Raw genomic sequence first — 21406 nt, forward strand, 5'->3', positions numbered from 1 at the left:
CAATTATTGACTTTCCGCATGAAGGACGGGCCCTGGCATAATACTACTTCATCTTCATGAGGACACACAACCCTGGGTCTGTGGGAAGAGCACCCAGCTCCTAGACCTTCCAAGCAGTGTTATGGCCACCAAAAATAAGGTTTTAAGGTTAAGAGTGCACAAATCATAATCCTCCAGAGGCTCAGTGAGAGCCACCATCAGAGCTTTGAGCACCCAATTTAGAGCCCATGTGATGGGGAACATACAGAAGAAGGCACTCTCTAAGGTAGCCCAGACTCAAGCCATTCAGGGCTTTAAAGTTAATAACCAGCACTTTGTATTTTGCCCAGAAACGTATTGACAGCCAGTACAACTGCTAAGGCAGCTCCACTTAGAGCACATTGCAATAGTCGAGCTTGGAGGTTACCAGCTGATGCACCACTGTTTTGAGACCGTTCTCTTCAAGGAATGGACACAGCTGTTGAATCAGCTGAAGTTGATAGAAAGCGCTCCAGGCCATAGCCACCACCTCAGATACCAAGTGAGGCCTGGATCCAAGAGCACTCCTAAGATGTATACCTGTTCCTTCTTAGGGAATATAATCCCATCCAGCACAGGAAGATCTAACTCATCCCTCAAATTCCAATCCCCCACAATGAGTATCTCCATCTTGTGTGGATTCAGCTTCAATTTGTTATTCCTCATCCAGCCCATTACTGCCTGTAGGCAGGCATTTAGGGAGTGAATCCCATTTCCTGATGATGATGAGAGCAGAACATAAGAACATAAGAACAGCCCTGCTGGAACAGGCACAAGGCCCATCTAGTCCAGCATCCTGTTTCACACAGTGGCCCACCAGATGCATCTAGAGAGCCCAGACAAGAGGTATGTGCATGCCCTCTCTCCTGTTGTTGCTCTCCTGCAACTGGTATTGAGAAGCATTGAGCCTCTGAGGCTGGAGATGGCCCACAGCCATCAGATTAGTAGCTATTGATAGACCTGTCCTCCATGAATCTGTCTAAACCTCTTTTAAAGCCATCTAAGCTGGTAGCCATCACCACATCCCATGGCAAGGAATTCCATAGATTAATTATGCGCTGTGTGAAAAAGTACTTCTGCTTGTCAGTCCTAAATTTCCCAACCTTCAGTTTCATGGGGTGACCCCTAATTCTAGTGTTGTGAGAGATGAAGAAAAATTTCTCTGTCTACCCTCTCCACTCCATGCCTAATTTTATATACTTCGATCATGTTTCCCCTTAATCAAGTCTCCCCTTACTCTACTCCTTTTCCAAGGTAGAGCCACAGATGCTGTAGCCTAGCCACATAGGGAAGGTGCTACAGGCCCCTGATCATTTTGGTTGCCCTATTCTGCACCTTTTCCAGTTCTACAATATCCTTCTTAAGATATGGTGACCAAAGTTCTACACAGTATTCCAGATGTGGCCACACTATAGATTTGTATAAGGGCATTATAATATTAGCATTTTTATTTTCAATTCCCCTCCTAATGATTCCTAGCATGGAATTAGTTTTCCCCCCACAGCTGCCATGCACTGAGATGACACTTTCAATGAGCAACGACCCCAAGATCTCTGTACTGGTCAGTCACCGACAGATCAGATCCCATCAGCGTATATGTGAAGTTGGTGTTTTTTGCCCCAATGTGCATCACTTACACTTGCTTACAACGAACTGCATTTGCCATTTTGTCGCCCAGTCCCACAGTTTGGAGAGATCTTTTTGGAATTCCTCAAAATCCATTGTGGATTTCACTACCCTAAATAGTTTACTGCCATCTGCAAATTTGGCCATTTTGCTGGTCACCCCAACTTCTAGATCGTTTATGAACAAGTTAAAGAGCAATGATCCCAGTACTGATCCCTAGGGGACCCCACTTCCTACCTCCCTCCTCTGTGAAAACTGTCCATTTATTCCTACTCTCTGTTTCCTGTCCTTCAACCAGTTACCGATCCACACATGAACCTGTCCCCTTATTCCATGACTGCTAAGTTTACTCAAGCGTCTTTGGTGGGGAACTTTATCAAAAGCTTTTTGGAAGTCCAAAATGATGATGACGACAATGATGACGATGATTATTTTTACATTTATATCCCGCTCTTCCTCCAAGGAGCCCAGAGCGGTGTACTACATACTTGAGTTTCTCTTTCACAACAACCCTGTGAAGTAGGTTAGGCTGAGAGAGAAGTGACTGGCCCAGAGTCACCCAGCTAGTTTCATGGCTGAATGGGGATTTGAACTCAGGTCTCCCCGTTCCTAGTCCAGCACTCTAACCACTACACCATGCTGGCTGGAGGAGGAGGAGGAGGAGGAGATTGTGGTGTCATCAGCATACTGATAACATCCTGCACCAAATCTCCTGATGACCTCAACCAGAGGTTTCATTTAAATGTTAAAAAGCATTGGTGACAGAATGGAGCCCTGAGGGACTCCATATAATAGTTCCCATTTTGTAGAGGAACTGTCACCAATCTCCACCATCTGGAAGCTCCCTGAGAGATAGGAATGGAACCACTGCAAAGCAGTGCCTCCTATCCTTAATTCCCTCAGGTAATCCAGAAGGATACGATGGTCGATGGTATCAAACGCCGCTGAGAGATGCAAAAGAACAGAGTCACACTCCCTTTGTCGATTCCATGGTAAAGGTCATCCATCAGGCCGACCATGGCAGACTCAACCCCATAGCCCACTCTAAAGCCAGTTTGAAATGGATCTAGATAATTGGTTCCCTCCAAAACTGCCTAGAGCTGGTTTGCCACCACTCTCTCAATTACCTTGCCCAACCATGGGAAATGGGAGACCAGCCTATAACTAACCATCACTGAGGCATCTAAGGAAGGCTTCTTAAGATGTGGTCTAATCAAACAAGGAGGCATCCTACCTTCCCTCAGCGAAGAGTTAATGGTATTAACTAGGCCATTTCCCTGCTAGATAGAAGCAGCCAAGTCGGGCAAGGATCCAGATAACAAGTGGTAGGTTGTACCGCCCCAAGCAGCTTGTCCACGTCATCAGGCATCACAGATTGAAACTGATCCAACCTGATACAGCAAGAGGGATTGCTGGACACCACCTTAGCAGACTCTGCAGAAATAGTGGAGTCCAAGTCAGCCCGAATGCATGTTTATGTTGTTAAACATACATGCTTTGTATTTACAAGGGAAGCAGCTATAAAATAGTAGTAGTAGCAGTAGTAATAGTAATAGTTCAATATTTGTGTTTAAAATATTCAACAGTAGGGAGGGCTCTAAGGATCCAACAACATGAAATTAAATAATGAATTTTTGAATTGAACTGAACAATCACAGAGTCTTTGCATGTTCAAGCTGTGTACTGCATAATCATTTACATCTTATGAATCAATTATTTAGCTCAGACCTCATGGTGATCCTTTGATTATTATCAAATTGAATGTATGCAAGGTGCTATGGATAAAGATGAAGGAAAGAAGGGCCAGTAATCTATTCTGCACTGTGCACCCAGTCCCATTCTAGAAATGGCACATTTATATGCAGTCTCAAAGAATAGATGCCTCAACAGAGTTGTGAGAAGTGCTGTAAAAGCACCCATTTTCATGCATGGTTCCTGATTCCACAAAGAGAATTGTGCAGTGATAAAGTATGCTTTAGTACATGGGTTAATCTTAACTCCAGTCAAAAGTGTAACATTTTCAGTTAAACCAGAATTTAGTTCCAAACTCTTTTCAAGCTTATAAATACTGGCATTTAAGTTGGCTTTTTTTTTTAACCTACAACTGACTAAATCAAAATTTAATCTTTGGAGTTGTGTTTGAAAGTGAAAGCTTGATTTGCTCTTGTGGGATATGGTAACATCACTCAGTAGGTCTCCTTCTACCCATAGGGATAAAATATTCAAGAAATGAAAATATAGGCCAAATATCAGCAGAATTCCAGACTGCAAGTTGTAACAAAATGTACAGCAGTCATCACACAATTGGCAGAATATCCTGTAAGCTTAAAACTAGGCTAGCTAAAGCAATTGTGGAAATACTGTTGGAGAATAATCCAACACTTGGTAGGAAGATGGACTAAATGACCTAAGAAGACTTTTCTACCCCGAGTTCCTTTGATTTTATGATTGACTTCACTCTGCTGAAGTGTTTGTACGCAGCAGTATCTGCACAGAGATTTGAAGGAGGAAGTAAGGGTCTGGCCGAACACAATACATCCCTTAACAGAAGAGTACAATGTAGTCATCTGCCTCCAACATTTCAAGCAATGGGGATGCTGGAGACAGTTAATTGAGGCACACACACTGTGCTCAAGATGGCCTTCATTTTTCTTGCTTTTCAGCCAGTAAATTTTACAAACTGTTCCTCAAGTCATTATCAAGAGGGATGATGCTGAGCACAAACATAGCCCTCTGATTTACTTCTCCATGTCACCATGGGGAGACCACACATTTCCAATTTTATCAGCTGTTAGTCTTTTTCCAGACGAGGGCAGGTAGAAACCAAAATCCCCTATAAATCTCAGTCATGAAAGTGAACTTTTCCTTACTTTTTCTAATGCCACTTAGCTTTGTTTCTTCCTACCTTCAGGACTACTGATATAGGACACAACATTAGGCAACTGTCTCTTACCTTGCCCAACTGTCTCTGTGGTTGGGCAAGACAATTGTGAGGGTGGTGGCCTCCCAACTCCAGGCAGTATTGGAGGAAACTGATTATCTAGACCCATTTCAAACTGGCTTTCGGGTGGGCGATGGTGTAAAGACTGCCTTGATCAGCCTGGTGGATGATCTCCAATTGGGAATTGATAGAGGGAGTGTGACTCCCTTTTAGATCTCTTGGCAGCTTTCGATACTATTTACCATAGCATCCTTCTGGACCGTCTGAGGGGATTGGCAGTGGGAAGCACTGCTTTATGGTGGTTCTGTTCCTATCTCTCTGGCAGATTCCAGATGGTGTAACTTTGAGACTATCGTTCTTCTAAATGTGAACTTTTAGAAGAACTCCATACAGCCTCCAGTGGTCCATACCGCCTCCAATGCTTTTTAACATCTACATGAAACCACTGGGAGAAATCATCAGGAGATTTAGTGCAGGGTGTTATCAGTATGCTGATGACACCCAAATCTATTTCTCCATGTCAGCATCATCAGGAGAAGGTTCAACCTCCCTAAATGCCTGCCTGGAGGTGGTAATGGCATGATGAGGGAAAACAAATGAAGACTGAATTCAGATAAAATGGAGGTACTTATTGTTCTGGGTTGGAATTTGGGAGATGATTTTGATCTACCAGATAGGGTCACACTTCTCCAGAAGGAACAGGTACACAGTCTGTGAGTAGGGGTGTGCACAGAATTGGCTGGTCCAGTCCAGTTTGAGTCCAAACTGTACCAAAACTGTACCAGGCCAGTTCAGTCAAGCACCCCCTCGAACCCCATTGGTTCAGTTTGGTTCAGTTCGGTGGGAGGTTCACGACTTGTTGTTTTAAGTTTTCAATTTTTTAAAAAAATTACCCCCTCTGGGGAAGTTTCCCAAGGGGTGTGTGTGTGGGGGGGGGGAATCCACAGAGGTTTCCCCTCCCCCCCGCTGGCCTCCCTTATTTCCCTGGCCATGTAGAAGTCTATTGAGCAGGTGAGGCTGCCTCAAAAAAGGCCACTGCGCCGAGGGGGAAAAGCCAAAAAACAGCCAAAGACTGATTTCTGAAATAAGGGAGGCCGGCGGGGGGAGGGAGTATGTTTTAAAAACAATTAAACCACTCATGAAACCCTGGGGGATGGGGTTTGGTCCAGAGTCAGACCGATCATGGGATGGTTCAGTTCAACCCCAAACAGTTGAACTGAACCAATTCTATCTGGGAGTGTTTCTGGATCTACACCTCTCCGTGGTATTCTAGGTTGAGGTGGTAGCCAAAGTTGCTTTATATCAGCTTCAGTTGATATACCAGCTGCGTCTGTTTCTTGAGATGAAGACCTCAGAAAAGTGGTATATATGCTGGTAACCTCCAGACATGACTGCTGCAATGTGCTCTATGTGGGGCTGCCTTTGTACATAGTCTGGAATGCACAGAATGCTGCAGCCAGGTTGGTCTGCAGGTAATCTAAAAGAGACCATATTATTCCTATACTAAAAGAGTTACATTGGCTACCAAGAAGTTTCCCAACAAAATACAAGCTTCTGGTTAAAACAAGGTGCTGGTTATAACCCTAAACAGCTTAGCCAGGTTGGTCTCCGGGTGATCTCGAAGATACTATTTTACTCCTATACTAAAAGAGCTACATTGGCTACCAATAAGTTTCCCAACAAAATACAAGGTGCTGGTTACAACCCTAAACAGCTTACCCAGGTTTGTCTCTGGATTATCTCGAAGAGACCATATTACTCCTGTACTAAAAGAGCTACATTGGCTACCGATATGTTTCCAGGCAAAATACAAGGTGGTGGTTATAACCTATAAAGCCCTAAACAGCTTAGGCCCTGGGTATTTCAGAGCATGGCTTATTTGCCATGAGCCCCATTGCCCATTGAGATCAGCTGGAGAGGTCCATCTGCAGCTGCCACCAGCCTATCTGGGGGCTACAAGGGGATGGGCCTTCTATATTGCTGCCCCGAGACTCTGGAATGCACTTCCTGCTGAGATGAGAGCCTTCCCATCTCTGACAACTTTTTAAAAATCCCTAAAGATTTACCTTTTCACCCAAGCTTTTTGATTTAATTATGGTTTTAAATTGTAAGGTTGTTATTTTTTGTTTTAATTTTTTATGTTGTTGTGAGCCACCCAGAGACTGAAGTTTGGGGTGCCATACAAATTTAATAAATAAAGTTAGGCAGTTTTTAAATTCCCATTGCTTTCACTGTGCTTAAATCTACTGGATAATATCTGTGACATAATCCTATCACCTAGTGATAGGTGGCCCAATTCCCTCTGTTCATGCCTATACCGTTTTGTGAATATTAAGGGTCATGTTGATTGTCATCATCATCTGAACTCTCCTACACTATTCTGTAGTGTTACCATCAACACCTGGAACACTGCGCTCCAAGAAGACAGGAAAGAGAAAGGCACCTTAGGCAACATTGAGTCCAGGCATTAGGGGTATGAACAAAACCAGTTTGGTTAGAGTCTGAACTGGACTTGAACCGAAACAGGCATGTTCAGTTTTGGCACCCCAAGCAAACCCCCTGTCTCAGCTCGAATTCGAGCCAGTTTGGGGGTTCTATAGTTGAGAATTTTATTTAACACTCACCACCTCTGGAGGGTGCTGTTGCAGCTGTGTGTGTGTGTATGTGTGTGTGCATGTGTGTGTCTGTGCATGTGTTTCCATCAGTTGCCCTTCTCCCCACTGGCCTCCCCCTGGTCTCAAATGACCTGGTTTGGGCCATTTTTGGCCCATTCCAGGCCTCTCTGTGCTGCTGATGGCAATTTTGGAGGCCACCACGCATGTGTGCTGGCCATCTGTGACACTTTAAAACAGATGTTGACAAATTGGGTTCAGAGGCAAATAGCCATCTCTTCAGGCTGCTCCAGCTCTAGGCACCCTCCAACTCTATGATGCCATTATTGCCCCTAAAGTTCTAGGTCCAGAGGACCACAGAGGACCTAGAACTAGAGCAGTTTATAGATCCAGCTTTGTCACTAAGGGCCAAGTGTGGTTTGTGCCATGGAGTAACATTTAACAGCAGCAACCTGTCTAGGACTGGGGGTGTGCACTGAACTGGCTGGCCGGGTTCCAGCCCACGCCAGTTTGGACTGGCTACCCCTGGACCTGCCCCCTAAGTTTGGTTCAGTCAGGGTGGTGGTTCTATGAATTTATTTTTAAAATTTAATATATTTTTTAGAACTTTCCCCTCTGGGGGACTTGCTATAGGTGGTGGTGAGGGGTCAGTGGAGGTTCCTCCTCCCCCACCAGCCTCTTTGCCTCCCAAACCAGCCCATTTGGCTGGCCCATCCAGCCTTCCTCCTCTGGTGGGGCGCCATGCAGGTGCAATCGGCCTACCACCAACCAGACCAGTCCCCACAAAGACCTGAACAACAAATAACTCTTTGAGAACATATACACCAGTCTTGATGCTGTGCAGGCCAAAATGGCCACTGTGCCTGAGGGGGAAGGTCTAAATGGGCCAGTTTGGGAGGCAAGGAGACTGGTGGGGGGAAGGGGAACCCCCGCAGATCCCACCACCACCTAGAGCAAGTACCCTGGAGGGGATAAGCTGTTCAATATCAAACACGTTCAACGTCGAACCTGTTTGCACATCACTAACAAGGCCTGGTAACAATTATCCATGCCATGGGCCTGCCTTTGAACACTGGTTGGAAAACAGTGACAGTGCTAATAGGCCACAGTAGATGGGTATTATTTTGTATAGGTATCTTATTCACTACAATGAGAAGAATCAATCATGGAAGAAAATCACTCATGACATTTCTCCATTAAAGCTGCAAAAAAAAAGTCTTTTGAATGTGCTGTTTGAAGAATCAGCCAAAATAAATACCTCACTGGATAATCACAGAGCACACTGCCCTTTGTAAAGCAGACCAGACTCACTGCCCTATATCGTAGATAGCACAATATACAATTTGCAAAGCACTGAAAACAACATTGCTTACTCCAGTCCTAACCAATGGCAAATCCTGTTGGACAGTGGTTCAGTCCAGTAATCTGCACAAGCGGTATGCCATTCCTTCTCAATCTTGAACTGAACCAATCCGTTGACACTGAGGGAACCATTAACCAAGCGCACTGTTTGAAAAATACAAAGGAAAAGGAAAATATTGTCAATATGAGCTGGATAATTTCTGCTCAGAAGGAAAAATTGCACAGGCTTCATTCCAGGTATACTAACCAAGAGCGAGGAAAGGGAGCCCAACCTGCACTGCTTATGCCACTTATTTAGAACAGCCAAGGTTAGAAGATTTTTAAACTCACCATCACCATTATTATGACCCCTTTTATTCATACTCCAGTTAACATGGTTACCATTATCTCTATGATTGTTCCTGTTCTGTTTAGAGTTGATGTAAAAGCTTCTACCCACAAGGTTCCTCTGGCAGTGCATTTCACACCGTATGTGAAGACACCTGGCCCTTTAGGAGCTGTATGCCTTGTGGGATATATGTAGTTGTTAGAGGAATCACATGAATAGAAATAATACACAGGTCCCAAGTAATATGGGAGCAACCACACCGGCAACATACTGGCCAGGGAACATGGAACAGAAAAGCTCATTTTGCAGTTTAGGCCTAATTGGTGCTGTGACTGGCACCAGTCACAATTCTATGAAATCACATGTCAGCATTTCAAGCACTCACCTTATTCAGATTTTAAAACTTCATTAGAAATTACAGCAAAATATTTCCAGGTTCCTCTTTTTAAATAATACTGTATGTGCATGTTTAAGGGCTAAGTGGTGATTTTGTTTGTCTTAGGAAAATTAGGAGAACAGCAAATGTTATTTTCCTGTCACAATAATGTAGTAGTATAAGATGTATTAGGAACTATATTTTGTTTCTGGACACATATCCGACTAACTAGGGAGTCAAAGAAAGCTGCCAACAGATGTCTAAGGGTTTCAGTCCTAGAGTTATGATTTATCTAACATAAGCCAAGGAAGTTTCCAGATCTAAACATCCACCCACAGAAACAATTGTGTCAGACAACTCTATGTCTGCAATAGCAACCTCATTTTTACTCTTGCATCATTTTAACATCAGTTCTGCATATAAACTGTTATGCAGAGACCATTATTTCTGTTTTATGTGAAACGGAGCTACATATGGAACATTTAATTTTGGAAATAACTACCTCCACAGATGGTACTGAGACAACAGCTGTAATTGATGTCAAAAAAACCCGCATATGTGTGGTGAAACAGTTGAAATGCTGTTCCCCACAGCTGTTTTATGCTCCTATCAAACACTTTTGTCATGCTTACACTTGATCTTAAACTCATTTCCTTGGAAATTAACTTAAGAATGTTGTCCTAAGCATGCTTTTCGACCATACACTGCAGTGAATGAATGAGACATTGCACAAGCAGGATCTTCATAGCTCTCATGAGCATACGTTGCCTCCAGATCTATGTCCAGGTTTAGAATATAAGGCTGCAATTTTGTCCTCAACAATTTCATCTCTCATTTGAAACAGACCTGAACAATCATTCTAAAAAATCACGTACAGACCTCCCCCACCCCAATGAAGTGAGTAGTCCACACACAAAATGAGCACTCATGACCACTCTCTCGATGAGCACTCTCTGGATCTGGACTTACACATATAGTGTAAGTGCATGTAAGTATACAGAGCATACAGAGGCCACATTCACACATAATGCAAAACTGGAGGTAAATGGGGCAGAGATTGGAACTCCGTTATGTCCGAAAGCGTGCAAACACAGTTTTGCAGCAAAAGTGACCTGCGGTTTGCATCACCAAATGCCAAGTTAAACCTTTGGTTTGTAGTGAGTTTTCTGGTGGCAGCATTAATTCCAAATGCTGATGGCACCATAACCACAGTTTTATGCTGCTTTTGGAGCCACAATGGTGGCAGAGATCCACCTGGGATTGTGCCCACTCCATGCCTGCAGCGCTTCTTGTTGGCCACCACTCTGAGCACTCAATCTGCCCCCTATCTCCGATCCAACAAAGCCCAGCAACAGGGACACAACCATGTCCCATCCTAAGCTTGGTAGCCTGTCAAACGACAAAGTCACACAGGGGCATGCCTTATTTCCAATCTGTCCCTTGCTTCTCCCCTTCTGGCAAATCAGGAGAGAAAGGAGAAGGGATGGCAAGATGGGCACAAAGTACTTTTCTCTCTGAAAATGAAGCAACAAAAATGTATGCTCACAAGCACATCCCTTTGAGATGCCAACACAGGCAGGGCAACCCCACTAAGGCACTGGGATGGAAAAAATATGACAGGGTGGTGATAACTGGGGTTGGGCTTAAAAGTAACCGTGGGTGTGGTCTCCTCTGGTTTCATATTACGTGTGAATATGGCCAGAGTCGAATATACATATACAGCATACATATAGCTCTTCTTTGTATAAGTTTGCTTTTAATACTGTGTACCAGCCAACACCACATACTTTGGTCTAGAACAGGGGTTTCCAGCCTGTGGTGCTTCAGATGTTGCTGAACTTCCCATCATACCCAGCTAAAATTTATTGTGCCTGGGACTAATGGGAGTTGTAGTGCAGCTACATCTGGAGTACCACAGGTTGGGAACCTGTGGTCTAGAACTGTGCAAACCTTTAGTGGTGTCAGGGGAATCAAGCTCCTATATGTCTATGATCAGCCTCATCCCATGGAGCCAGTACTGCTACAGCTATCACCACAGCTTATCACTGGCAAGCAGGGCAAAGCATTCTTGCAAGTGCATCCTTGCTCATTAGTTACATCAGGTGCTGGTGACTGCCAGATCCAATGTACAACTCTGAAACTGCCTGATCCTATGTACTGTCTGCACTGCTCTGCTGCATGGAAACTCATTACACTGGGAAACTTAAACTTTCATAATGGATTATTTCTTTCCTCTTCTGTTATCTGAGTAAACTACAATAGAGTAGGAAAAGGTTTGGTTAATTCTTCCAGTTTTCCCTTAGTTTTTTAGGGATTGCTGATATTCAGTTACACCAGTGTTGGCAAGGGCTGTTGACATTGTTGCAATCAAAGTTAAGCAGCCGCAGAAAAAGAAAGAATGGGCATAATGATTACTTTGCCTCCAGTTCAATGAAGGTATGAGGCAACTTATTCTTTGGATGTAATGGCCACAACTTTAATAGCCAAATAAAGAACAAATTCGGGCTTGTGTGGATTGGGGTCTCCACCTTCCTGAGAGTGTGGGAATGCAGGCCCCTCAAATTGATAACCCCAGTTATCAATTTCCTCAAGTTATCAGACAGTCATACCCCAGTTCAGAGCAGAATCACATTACTATATTCAGTGTCATAATGGTCCTTTTCCCCCTTTCCCTTTTTTGCTTAATCAGGAATGTCAAGCATATTTTAACTAGAAAGCTTATTAGAAAATATTTACCACAATCCACTTCATCAGAATTATCTTTACAGTGTTGCAGTTGGTCACAAAGGTGAGCAAGTGGTATGCATTCTCCACTTCCACACTTATAATAATTGGATTCACAGGGTTCTGCAAAAGCAAGAATGTGAGGCATGAAGGATGCAAAATTTTAATTATCATCCTGGACTGGTATTCTTCAAATATTAGGCATTCTCAGCTATGTAAAAGAAATCTGAACCAAATTTTGTAATGACCTGTGTTAATTAGGTGTCTTATTTATAAGGACATTTAGTATTTTATACAAGTGCAAAAAGAAATCACATTTGGGACCTACAGTTAAAAAATCTAATATAGTTAATAGTACATTTCTTGTGAAGAGGTTACTCTGGGGGCCAACCTATGTTAGCCAGACGTTAGCTCAATGTCCATTTCTTCTGTGTTCCAAAGTGTCCTCAGGAGTGGGTGATTTGCAGCTGAGTGTGTGTGTTTGTATGCATGCTTAAACATGCGAATCTGCAGGATTTCCCCCGGGATGGGGCCAGAAACAGGATTGCACACGCTGTAATTCAAGTACTGTTGTTACAATGGATCTACTCTAAATAGGACTAATGAGATACAATCAAAAAAAGTCATTAACGTTACAGACTTTCACATAATATAATGAACCAGAATTGAATACTAAATCAACATTTCTATCTCAGAATTGCAAGATCTGTACTATTACCACCACTACTACGAATATTTATATACCGCTCTTCAACAAAACTCTCAAAGTGGTTTACATTGAAAAATAAATAATACATAAATAAGATGGTCCCCTGTTCCCAAAGGGCTCACAATCTAAAAAGAAACATAAGGTAGACACCAGCAACAGCCACTGGAGGTATGCTGTGCTGGGGCTGGATAGGGCCAGTTGCTCTCCCCCTGCTAAATATAAGAGAATCATCACTTTAAAAGGCGTCTCTTTGCTCAGCTAGTAGGGGTATTGTAAACACAAAGTGCTAGCATAGCAAACCAGTTATTTATGAAACAGCAACTGTAAACATCTGCAATATTGTCCAAATTTCTCAATCACATTTTGAATTAGTTTGTGCTTGCTCTCTATTAATCTTTGTATGATGAACACTCAACATGCTAAGTCACCCTGCATGTTGTACTGAATGATTTTTCCACTGTGCAGGTGGTTACCGGCAATGTCAGAGCAATAAGAATTGTCAGTTTAGCAAATCCAGAAATCAGTTTTCAAACCTTTACAGAGTTTGGCCCAATTCAGACATAACACCAAACTGTGAGTAAGTGTATCTGCAATTAACTGCTGAAACTGAGAATTGCACCACAGACGATCCAGTAACTGTGGATTAATTACCTCCACCCACTGGTAAGAGTCTTCCCTCCCTCTTCCTAGTCCTCCTAGGTTCAATCTCATGGTGCTGCTTCATTGACAGACTGTGAGCATGGCATCAGCATGTCACTCACCCAGCAACCACTGGCTACAATGTGAGTGGGAGTGTGCTCATCTCGCTCATGTCTTCTCATCTCCCCACTCCTCCCGCCATGGACACCCATGTGCTTAACCCTTTTCTATTTACCACCTGGAATTCTCTCCTAGGAGATTCCCCTGCCCCCTGTAGAATTCAGGCTGGTGCTTGTGAAATAAACTCTGGCCCATAATTTCTGTTGGTGGGAGTGAGGGGATGAAGGCAGCCGAGGAGGCAGAAGTTTCAAAGGGAATGTAGCAGAAGGGGCAGTTTTTAAGAATTCCCTCCCCACAATGCTTCTTAGTTTCAAATCACCCCATCCTGAAAGTCTTTTGGATTAAAGAGCCAGTCACTGAGCTCACGTTACATGTAGCTAGAGTGCAGCATGTTTAGTTCTGAAAGAGACATACCAGTTGTGAAAAATATATACCAGAATAGGTATTCATGGCTTCATATGCCATAGAAAAATTAGTATGTGGTCAACTCACCTGGCATGCCTAGATAGTAGCCTGTAGTAAAATTAGCTAGAAATCCACTCTTTGTTCCAGACTCGTCAGTAATGAAGAGCACAGTCAACTGGTGAGTCGTAGAGAAGATATCTGGCACTGGGGATTTCCCTGTATACACAGCTGCTCATACGGAGAACAGGGATATATTTGATAGTCAAGTGATTCTGCTTTAAAAACTTGGTGTTATATAATAAAATAGGAAGAAAGCTGTAGTGGATGACAATCAATGTCATCCATATCTTGTCATATTATTTTATTTATTTATTTATTCATTCATTCATTTCTATACCGCACCAAAATTTGCATATCTGGGCAGTTTACAATTAATCATTTAAACATTAAAATCATTAACAGTAAAATCATTTAAAACCCCACCCTAAAATAGTAAAACTATGACTCTAACTAAAAACCTGGGTGAATAAATATGTCTTCCGTGCCTTTTTAAAAGTTGCCAGAGATGGGGAGGCTCTTATTTCAACAGGGACTATATTCCAAAGTCCAAGGGGCAGCAATGGAGAAGGCCCATTGCCAAGTAGCTGCCAGAAGAGTTGGCAGCAACCACAGATAAACCTCTCCATATGATCTTAACAGGCAATGGGGTTCATGGTGAAGAAGCCATTCTCTTAAATACTCAAGGCCTAAGCTGTTTAGGGCTTTATTGATAATAACTGGTTCTCCAAAAATGAGTTTCGGAAAATATTCTTTCCTTTTAAAAGTGTTCAAAAACACTAAATTTTATATGCATTACACCCATTTGTGTTGCTAAATCTAGCACAGTTAGAGTTTTAACTGGCTTTATGGGTTCTGGGGATCTGGAATTGGCCTAGAATGAAATCGTCCTTTTTCATTTGATTACTCAGCATGGTTGCTAAGTTAGGTTTCTTATCTTTTGCTTTCCTTACGTCTTCGTTCCTCCTCTGTAGTAGTAGTAGTCAGACTCAGCACAGCAGTTAGTGCATGCAACACTCCAGCCAAGCCAAGCCAACCACTCCCTCTCACTGGCTTGCCCTTCTGCCTGCCTCGTGTGTGTGTTTCACCGGGATGGCTACATACTAGTGATGTCAACCGCTCTCAGTCTCTCCTCTCATCACGTGAGAGACTGGAGAGATCGGCCAGGAAAAACAACCAGGCTGACTGGGACTTGGGAGGAAGGCAGAGCCCTGCAGTGAAGGCTACCTGCTTAGAAATGAGCTCTGGAGAGCTCCCAGCGGTGGTGGCCCCCACCATCTCAAAACTGTTGTGTGTGTGTGTGTGTGTGGGGGGGGAGTTAATTCCTTAAGGACAGGCATCGACTGGCACTCAACTCCACATGGACCGGCAGTTAAGAAACACCAGTATAGAATGCGGCAGCCAGACTGGTCTCTAGGACAACCTGAAGGGACCATGTAACACCAATTATCACAAAATTCTGTGGGAGCATCTTTCAATGTGTAAAGCTTGGTTAACAGCTTGTATTTTTCAGTAAAAGATGGAATGCTGCACAATGAAATTATTTGTCACGTAATTCATCATATATTTATAAGCAGGTAAGCAATACTTGCCCAAAAATAAAGAATTGGGTCCTCTGCCATCTCTGATTTCTATGACATCATAAATATTTTCCAGATCAAGATATTGGAAATGAAGTTGAATATTTTTCCCTTTTTCTGCATTTAAATACCACACACCTAGAAAATAATATTCAAGAATAAGAGATCAAAACAGTCTTTTGCTTTTTAGATACTACTATATATTGCTGATTTATCACCATCTACATATAAGATAGAAGCCACAACAGCTTACACAGAGTCGGCCAATCTTAGGATAGATAAAACATAATCAATGGTCTCTTTCTTGGCTCTTAAATCTTTTATTCCATTTCAGAAATTCCATCCTAACTGCCAGATCTCAGTGAATGGAGGAAGAAAAGATCAGCCTGGATCTCTCCAGCTGGCAGAGCTTCAACAGTTTCCCTGACTTTGCCTTTCCTGATGCAGCTAGCAGAACATCTCTCCTAACCACCAGTGCCCTATGGATAGCTTCCTACAGGAGTATTTCAGAAGTAAAGGCACTCAGCAGCAGATTAACCTGGCAACAGAGTCACTTCAAGAAGGGAGAATTCATGAAGTAACAAAACAAAATAAAACACTGAGCATCAGCAGAAGACTATATATCATCCCAAAGTATTGATTTTCAGCACAGCTTCTTTGTTATGTGTTAACTCTAAGCTGATTAGAATGTTTTGTCAGGTAAAAATAAGTGTCAAATACTCTAAATTAGTTAATTAAGGATAATTTCAAACATGGTATATTTAGACATATTTGAACCTCCAGGTTCAGAAGCAACACGCAGGAGAGTAAGAGTGAGAGATGAGAGGATGGTTGTAGGCTTCCCAGAATTATTGGCTTGGCTATTGTGGACCTTGGCCTGACCTATCAGGGATGTTTTTAGAATCTTATGTCCTATCTGTGGATGAACTCCATGTCTTTGTGCAAATAGAATGGTGCAGACTTTGGTTCATGGGAAGTGGGGTGGGAAGGAAGAGCTCAACTAGGGATGTGCAGACCGGTCCAGCGGTCCAGTCCGGGGGTTTGGGGTCGAACTGAACCACCCACCCACCCCTGGTTCTGTAGGACCGGAACTGGACCATCGGGTCCGGTCCGGCTGGTCCATGGATTTTTTTTTTTAAAAAAAATTAAAATAGATGATAAGTACCTTTAGCCCCTTCAGGGGGCTTGCTGAAGCCACGGTGTGTGTGTGGGGGTGTCTGCACGGGTTCCCTCTCCCCACACCGGCCTTCCTCATCAATGCCGCGGCCTGCTGCGGCCGGGTAACTGGAGCATTTTCGGCCCTTTCCGGCCTCCGTAAGAGCACATGGCCACCATTTTGGTGGCCACCGTACATGCGCAAATCTATCTATCTATCTATCTATCTATCTATCTGATTTCTATACCGCCCTTTCAAAAATGGCTCAGGGCAGTTTACACAGAGAAATAATGAATAAATAAGATGGACCCCTGTCCCTAAGGGGCTCACAATCTAAAAAGAAACATCAGATAGACACCAGAAACAGTCACTGGAGGTACTGTGCTGGGGGTGGATAGGGCCAGTTACTCTCCCCCTGCTAAATAAAAGAGAATCACCATGTTAAAAGGTGCCTCTTTGCCAAGTTAGCAAGGGTTAACTTGCCATCTTGCGAGGCCGTGGCCTTTAACTTGCGAGGCTGTGGCCTCGCAGAGGGCATTGGCGCATGCGTGGCGGCTGCCAAAATGGCGGCCGCGTGCTCTTACAGAGGCCCGAAAGGGCCGAAAATGCTCCAGTTACCTGGCCGTGGCAGGCCACGGCAGTGATGAGGAAGGCTGGTGGGGGGAGAGGGAACCCATGCGCACCCCCTCCCCCCCGTGGCTTCAGCAAGCCCCCAGAAGGGGCTAAAGGTACTTATCATCTACTTTAATTTAAATAAAAAAAATTTTAAAATGCGGAACGGTCCGGGAGGGTTTGATGGAGGGCCGGACCGAACTGGTCTGGTTCCGTTCGAGGCTGGTCCGGCCTTGAACCGAACCGGGCCAGACAGTTCCGTGTACACCCCTAAGCTCAACAAGAGCTGCTGAATATTCCTCTTACCCTTGTAACTAGTAACTTAACACTGGTTCAAAGGTTCAAGACTCCCAAACTGGGTAGGTGCTAGGCACCCATGGATGCCAATTACCACCCAAACTCCAAAGCAATCAGACACTCCTGTGATTTTTAATGATTTTTTGGAAAACATAGGGTATAATGGAACTCGAACTGGCCCATTATTCCCTATGGAGAACACCTAGGGGCACAAACCCCAAAGCAATTGGACACTCCTTAGATTATGTTTTTGAATATTTTTCAGTTTTTTGCATTTCCCCCATAGGGAAGATTGGGGATTTGAGGATGCCCCAACTCCCCCCCTGGGGTGTGTGTGCCGGGGCACCAAAGTGGGTTTTCGTGCAAGGCAGGTATGGCCACAATGTCCCCTGGGAGCCCAAAGCTGCTGGGGTTCATGGTATATATATAATATATTAAAATATTTTATCCTCCCACATTCATAAGTAGAGCAGTGTGAGTTCAGAGTTCAGAGCAATTAAGGTCACACACTGTTCATTGCATTGAAACAGCCCAAAATCTTTTTTAAAATTAAAAATATATAGCATAAACCCCACTGGCTTGTGGTTCCTGTGGGGGAGTTGTGGCCATACCTTCCTTGCACCCAAACCCACTTTGGTGCCCAGGCACACACCCCCGGGGGGGCAGTTGGGGCATCCTCAAATCCCCATTATTACCATTATTTAAACCCCATTAAACCCCATTATGAGGGTTTGTGCCCCTATGTGCTCTGCATAGGGAAGAATGGGCCAGTTCGAGTCCCCATTATTCCCTATGGGAAATATGAAAAAAATTGAAAAATCTCTTTAAAAATAATTAAAGATTGCAAAAGTGTCCGATAGCGATGGGGTTTGGTGGGTGGTAGGCAACCCTGGGTGCCTACCACCACCACCCCAGGTTTGTGCCCCTAGGTGCTCTGCATAGAAAATAATGGGCCATTTCGATTCCCCATTATTCCCTATGGGAAAATGCAAAAAATGGAAAAATCTATTTAAAAATCATTAAAGATTGCAGAAGTGTCCGATTGCTTTGGGGTTCGGTGGGTGGTAGGCACTCCTGTGTTAGGGTTAGGCACCCCTGTGTGCCTACCACCCACCTTCGTTTTGTGCCCCTAGGTGTTCTGCATAGGGAATAATGGACTGGTTCGAGTCCCCATTATACTATGAAGAACCTTTTGAGTCAGGTTCAAATTTGAACTGAACCAAGGGGGTGGTTTCAAGCCAAACCAAAACCGAACCTACCTACCCTGGTTTGAAATGGGTTCGAATTCAAACCAAACAGGCCAAACCGGTTTTGTGAATATCTCTACTTGTAACTCCTCCTACTCAGGCAAACATGCATGTATATATAAAATGTTTGGACTGCTGTTAATCTGATATTTCTCTACTCACATGCTTTAGGTGTGTTGGGGAAAGAACACAAATCTAACAATATCAAGTCCTACGAGTCACTACACTGAGGCAACAAGAATGACACAACTATTGTCCTGACACTGAAGCTGAAGAATGTTCTATGGACTGACAACACCAGTGTAGGGCTGGAGCCAACTCTCAGCTCTAACAGGTGTTGATAATAAGACTGGCCCCAGTCCCATGCTGGTATTAGAGAATGTCTGCTCTTCACCGCTTGCCAGGCTTTTTTTCTCAGCTTCAGTGGCTCACACCATTGCTTCTGCTATTGCAGCTAGGCTTTAAAGACACATTACTTACACAAGGCTTTGTTGGGGTACTTGTTGGGGTAGTTCATTGAACTAAATGTAGTGTTTGGTTCCCACAGATCGAATGGTCCTCCACAATCCACTGTAATAAGAAAAAAAAAGTCCAGAAATGATGATCTATATTTATCAGCATAGATCACCATAGTTGCTTGCTTCAATTGAAAATTTGGAAACAGTGCACCAACCCTGAGTTCTCCGCTGCTGCGAGCTCTTCAGACATGCTCTTTTCTACACTCTAAGGATTTATATGCTTACTGTTCCTGCTGCAAAGAAGTGTACATAACACATATGTACATGACTTCCTCCCATGCATGCTCACATATTCATAGATATACACATTCATTCATAGGACAGAAATTTCATAGTTTGCTACAATTTTATCTGAAAAATAAAATGGTTCAGCAATGTGTGAACACTGTCTAAAAGAAATGGAATCCCACTGATCAAGAGGAGAACTAACCTGTCTCATTAATTTAAAAAGTGATTAGTCATAAATAATTAGTTTGGATGCTGTCCATTGATTCGCAAATCCATTATGACCTCTCTTTTAAAGTTTCTTTTTTTTAAGGGCTAAACTTTTTAATAGAGTTAAAAGAGAATAACATGAACTACAATTAAAGCTTCAGTCCTCAGATTACTTACTCTCAAGAAGCCCCTTTGAACAAATAAGACAATTGTAACAATTATAAAACTATGATCATTTATAAATCTTTTTATTTGTGATTCATAGTTTTCCATGAAGTTACATTTAATAATAATAATATTATTAAAATGCAAGAAGATATTAGGAAGCTCAAAGAGTAGTCTGCTTATTGTATGATTTAAAGAGGCTCTCTGTGAAGGAAAACAATATTATGATGGGCACTAATGAGCATATCAAAATGGCCTGCCTCATTAGTATCTATATATACTAAGAGCAGTACCACTATTAAATACAGAAGAGGTAAGATTGAGAACAATTTCAAGTGAAATAGCTCGCTAGGCAAGGTATCTTTTATTATTAGTCTAACAAGATATATTAGGAGCTGTCTAGGTACAGATGGCTTGAAAGAAGAAGCATTTACAGGATCTGCCATTACGGTCATAATGACACCATTAAATCTAATGATAATTTGACAACTGTGTAGAAAGATCTTTTAAAATATGGTTTCATGCATCCTTGTTATACTTTGCAATTAGACAGACTAGACACAGCTGCAGAACATGCATATGATGGGATATGGCTAATAGCTGCCAATGGCATTTAATGGAAAGAGTCTGCCTGAATAATCCTCAAGGGTCAAGTAACAAGGTGGTGGGATGAACCTGTGATTTCAGTGCTTTAAGAACTGAAGATCAGAGTGCTCAAGCTGTGCAACAGATAGTCTTGAATCTATATATTTCAATAATGTGACTTATTCAGAATACAGAGGGATTTGTATGTCATTACCAACAACTGGTAATTGCTAAGGGTACAAATAAAGGAACTTTTTTTTTAAAAAAAAAGGCAAAATCTAGAAAGAAAGAAAAAGAAAAGAAAAGAAAAAGAACTCATATGACAAGTTTGTCAGAGGAAACTTAGGAAATCTGCCATCAAATACATTGAAAGAACCAGTTTTTTGTTTAAATACAAAAGAAAGCCCAGAGCAGGACATGCTTTATGGCATTTCTTTTTGTTCTTCTATAATCTATATTCATCAGCAACAACAATATTTATATACTGCTTTTCAACAAAAGTTTCCAAAGCCGTTTACATAGAGAAATAAACAAGATGGCTCCCTGTCCCCAAGGGCTCACAATCTAAAAAGAAACATAAGATAGACACCAGCAACGGTCACTGGAGGTACTGTGCTGGGGGTGGATAGCAACAGCAATAGCAATAGCAATAGCACTTACATTTATATACCGCTCTATAGCCGGAGCTCTCTAAGCGGTTTACAATGATTTAGCATATTGCCCCCAACATTCTGGGTACTCATTTTACTGACCTCGGAAGGATGGAAGGCTGAGTCAACCTTGAGCCCCTGGTCAGGATCGAACTTGTAACCTTCTGGTTACAGGGTGGCAGTTTTACCACTGCGCCACCATAGGGCCAATTACACACCCTCTGATGAATAAAGAGAATTACCA

At 42.9% G+C, this 21406-nt stretch overlaps 1 protein-coding gene across 1 annotated transcript in view; it reads right to left on the reverse strand.

Moving 5' to 3' along the window:
- Positions 1-21406, reverse strand: part of TMPRSS15 (transmembrane serine protease 15) — a 94216-nt gene that overhangs the window by 15812 nt on the left and 56998 nt on the right. Inside the window, exons 14-18 of the mRNA XM_053308916.1 lie at positions 19290-19379; positions 15510-15635; positions 13948-14088; positions 12000-12110; positions 8571-8703 (exon numbers count right to left, since the gene is read on the reverse strand). Coding sequence (XP_053164891.1) covers positions 8571-8703; positions 12000-12110; positions 13948-14088; positions 15510-15635; positions 19290-19379 — 601 coding nt within the window. The remainder of the gene's footprint in view (positions 1-8570; positions 8704-11999; positions 12111-13947; positions 14089-15509; positions 15636-19289; positions 19380-21406) is intronic.

This window comes from Hemicordylus capensis, chromosome 3 (genome assembly GCF_027244095.1).
Source record: "Hemicordylus capensis ecotype Gifberg chromosome 3, rHemCap1.1.pri, whole genome shotgun sequence".
In the NCBI taxonomy this organism is placed as follows: domain Eukaryota; kingdom Metazoa; phylum Chordata; class Lepidosauria; order Squamata; family Cordylidae; genus Hemicordylus; species Hemicordylus capensis.